This window comes from Adiantum capillus-veneris, chromosome 5, assembly GCF_014529385.1.
Source record: "Adiantum capillus-veneris isolate H3 chromosome 5, ASM1452938v2, whole genome shotgun sequence".
Taxonomy (NCBI): domain Eukaryota; kingdom Viridiplantae; phylum Streptophyta; class Polypodiopsida; order Polypodiales; family Pteridaceae; genus Adiantum; species Adiantum capillus-veneris.
The window spans coordinates 86,819,060-86,822,691 of NC_140935.1; the positions used below are offsets into that span (position 1 = coordinate 86,819,060).

The 3,632-nt window shown below is 46.7% G+C and overlaps 1 protein-coding gene across 1 annotated transcript; it reads right to left on the minus strand.

Annotated features, from left to right (window-relative positions):
• Positions 1–921: 921 nt before the first annotated feature.
• On the minus strand, positions 922–3,024 carry LOC147457672 (uncharacterized). Its single transcript, XM_086513634.1, has 3 exons — positions 1,763–3,024; positions 1,546–1,653; positions 922–1,450 (listed from the first exon to the last, which is right to left on the minus strand). The coding sequence occupies exons 1-3, from the start codon at positions 2,744–2,746 to the stop codon at positions 1,193–1,195; spliced, it is 1,350 nt and encodes a 449-aa protein (XP_086369760.1). The 5' UTR covers positions 2,747–3,024; the 3' UTR covers positions 922–1,192.
• Between the last annotated feature and the right edge of the window lie 608 nt (positions 3,025–3,632).

A 3,632-nucleotide genomic window follows, 5' to 3' on the forward strand; every position in this document is an offset into this window, starting at 1 on the left:
TTCAGTTGTATTTTGTGTGGTTGCCAAGAGTGTGTGATTTCATTATGTAAAGTTTCACACAATGGGGTTGAAAGTAGACAAGAGGTAAGATAAGGAAGGGAGCAACAAGAGAGAAGGGAGACTAAGGCATAGTAGCTTAATTGAAAGTTAACTTTTAAGAGAAGGTTAAGGTTACCTAAAGTTCTTGCTGCAAGAGTTGAGGCAAGATTTGAGAGAGAAGTAAGTCAAAGCTCAAAAGCAAAGGAATTGAAAGATAGGCATCATGCATGTCTAGGAGAGGAAATCCACTAAGAAGGCTTTCAAGGAAAACAAATCCACTAAGCAAGGTAGAGAGGAGAGTAGGTGGCATTGAGTGGGCTATTAGGGCTAAAAGAAGAATCCTCCTTCTGTGAATTTGCAAAACATGGACATGAAGCCAAGCATGGATATGGTTCAGCCAAACAAGAGTGCCCATATCGTATTGTGATGTGTATATTGAAGTGCAATAAAATTCAACAAGATTCATGTTGTGATGCTAAGTCCATGAGCATGTTAATTAGATTGCAACTGAACTATGTATAGTATATGGAAGAAATGTCACTAAAGTGCTAAAGGTCAAGACACAACAATGCAAGAAAAGAGGGGAGGGGGGGGGGGGGGGGGGGGGGCGCGTTTGTTGTTCTAAGTTAAACCTCAACATAAATTCATAAGTTTAATTCAATGTTTGATGTGGGTAAACGGCACATACATAGTGGGCTATCCCTTTTGGCCTAGCTAATATAATACAAAAAAACTTGTATATGTTGACATTGCATTATTGGTAGATATTCATAGACTTTGTTGTCACCCACATGTTACAACATTCATAAATTGAAGAAAGTAAGTTAAAATTTAGACAACACAAATTTCAAGATCTTATGATGAACAATATTGTGAATTAAAAATCCTTGTCAGTTTGATTTCCACTTTGTTTAAATCTTCTTCTGTACTTGGTTTGCATTGTAAATAGAAGAAACAATAGTCAGTTGAGACTTAAAGGATCTTATCTTTTGAAAGGAATAGAGATAATTTGACTTATTGATTTTCTAGCTTACATGAGTGTCTCATGGTATTGCACAATCAAAAGAGCAGTAAATGTGATTGCCTATATGTGATTTTTTTAGTCAAACAGTCAGGTAGCATGGTCCCTTATTGTAATTAAATCGAGCCTTAATCAAGTAGCAATCTTGACATCAAAATTCTTGGGCCTTCTCTGCTCGGGAGGGGGATTCTTCGGTACCACCACCGATAAGAGCCCATCTTGGCAAGCTGCTGTTATGTTCTCTAAATCAGCATTGGCTGGTAAATTGAACTTTCTTGTAAATCTTCCAGCTTGTCGCTCCACGCGTATGTACTTGATCTCGCACTCTTCACATTCTTCTCGTCTCCTCTCCCCACTTATCTTCAAGATGCTATCATTCTCCACTTGCACCTACACATCAAGAAGACCAACTTAGAAGATTATCAGCATTTTTATTGTCTTGTCAGTTCTCCATGATCTGAAATGGAAGTATAGTTAGACTTTACCTTCACTTCTGTGTTCTTCAAACCAGGGATCTCTGCTACAAATAAGTAGCAGTTTGCAAGCTCCTTCACATCAACCGGAACTCCCGCCATCGCAATTCTATGCACCTCCTGCCATCACACGCATTTGCATGCACCAACTCATTATCGTAATTGACCTTCAATCCTCATTGAAAACTAACTATGGAGAAAATTGCAATATATGACACAGACAAATTACCTTTGCTCTAATCAAAGGAGCAGGAGTTGGAGGCCTTGAATAGAGCCGGCGACCCGCTGGCAGGGAGATGAAAGACGATGAGGAGGTCGACGAGCGCGGAGTCTCGCACGCAGAATTGCACGTTGAATAATGCAAGCTCTCTGGCCTCACGTATGAATCAAAGGAAGCAGGAGGAGGAGGCTTTATACACCTGCTATAATCAAGATAGCATGTAAACAAATATCCCTGTGGGTCCGCCTTTCTCGACCTTGCGTATGGCTCCACTTGATGATGAGGTCCGAACCTCAGCTCTCTACTGGCTGTCCTCGGTCCCACGTGGCTGCAAGTGCGTGGGTCTGCGCATACGTGGTGGCACGCTGCGGGATTAGGGCACAGGTGGCAACAAGCGCGGGCGAAGGTTGGCCGAGAGGAGAGGATATGGCTCACTGCTGAGGAGAGGGGGGTCGATGTTATGTTGCTCGTTTTCTCAGTGCCGTCATAGCTATGGATGCTTGATCTGCGTGTGCTGGATCGGGAGAAGCTCAATGGGGGATGATGATGATGATGTGGATGGGGGGTGGTGCTGGGTATGCGAGGGCTTTGGTCGCGGATGGGGGTGCGGACAGTGGTTGACGCCTGCGATTTGGGGGTTGTCGAGCGAGAAGGGGAGCGAGGAGGCGGTGCCACAATCGGGGTAGTACTGATGAGGAGGCTGTTTCGCGTGGAGGAAAGAGGCGTTCGTACAGTCAATTTGGGGCTGAGGGAGGCAGTGGGAGGGTGCGAATGGGTGCGCAGAGAAGCGGTGGCTGGCTGGCCAGATCCACCGCTGCTGACACTGGAGGATTCGCGGCTGCTGACGCTGCTGGATTTATGGCTGCCGGGGACGCTACATGAGGGGGTGGTGATGGGGTTGGAGAGGGAGGAGATCTCGGCACCTTGGTGTAGGAGTTGCTGCTGCGCCTGACCGGCCCCCTCGCCAAGAGGACTAGCTGCGTCCAGGCTCATGCAGAACGCCTGGCGTGCCCCCTGCACATATCATGGGTACCCTGCCTGCACACCCACACACAAAGCGAGAGCGTCTGGCCGCGGGGGGAAAGGCACGAGATCAATGGAGACGCCCCTTGATTCCACGTTTGTGTCACCTCACATTACAGGCGCAAAATCTAGTCCCTCTTCACTGCACGCGCGGAGTTCAAATTACGAATGAATTGGCCCCTCATATCGTAGTGAGGGTTCTAGTTAGATCAAACCCCTGTGACCATATCGTTTCCAACATAGTGAGGGTTCTACTTAGATCAAACCCCTGCGACCATATCGTTTCCAACATAGCTTTTTGTGTGAGGGTTCTAGTTCTAAATCCTTATATCCAAGAGGCGGAAGCATAAAAGTCTAAAATGCGGTTGTTGTCCTTTCGCCAAAACTCGCTTTGACTCTGTGGTCTAACTAAGAGTTACAATTATGTACAACCCTCACACGAAAATGGGTATGAATGGGTGGTACACTTTTAAAGGTGGGAAGCTTCTTTTTTTTCGACACACTAGAGGGTCCACAGGGGGAGGTGGACACACCAGAGGGTCCACAGGGGAGGTGCTTATCCCTTCCAAATATTAGCCACATTATATGGTCGGGCAAGGGCCGCGTACCATCGGGCAAGAGCCACACATAGACATCACCATGGCCACCTAATTGATGCCCCACATAGGAACCTCCTCCCCACCCCAAGAGGAGGATGCACTCAAGTGTCCAAGGGCAAGAGCCCTAGCAACGTGAACACCAGGTGAGAACAAGGTGTCCCTCTAGAGTGTGAACCAACGAGGGATTTGAACCCACAACCTGTAGGTTGAGAGACCAAAGCCTTATCGTTAGACCAACCTTTGGGGACGATGGGAAG

Bases quoted from the DNA above. Each gene is read 5' to 3' on its own strand.
- LOC147457672 (XM_086513634.1), bottom strand. From the start codon at position 2,746: ATGAGCCTGGACGCAGCTAGTCCTCTTGGCGAGGGGGCCGGTCAGGCG. The intron at 1,654-1,762 runs GTAATTTGTCTG...GTGTGATGGCAG, and splicing joins CTCCTTTGATTAGAGCAAAG to GAGGTGCATAGAATTGCGAT. The intron at 1,451-1,545 runs GTAAAGTCTAAC...CTTGATGTGTAG, and splicing joins TGAAGAACACAGAAGTGAAG to GTGCAAGTGGAGAATGATAG.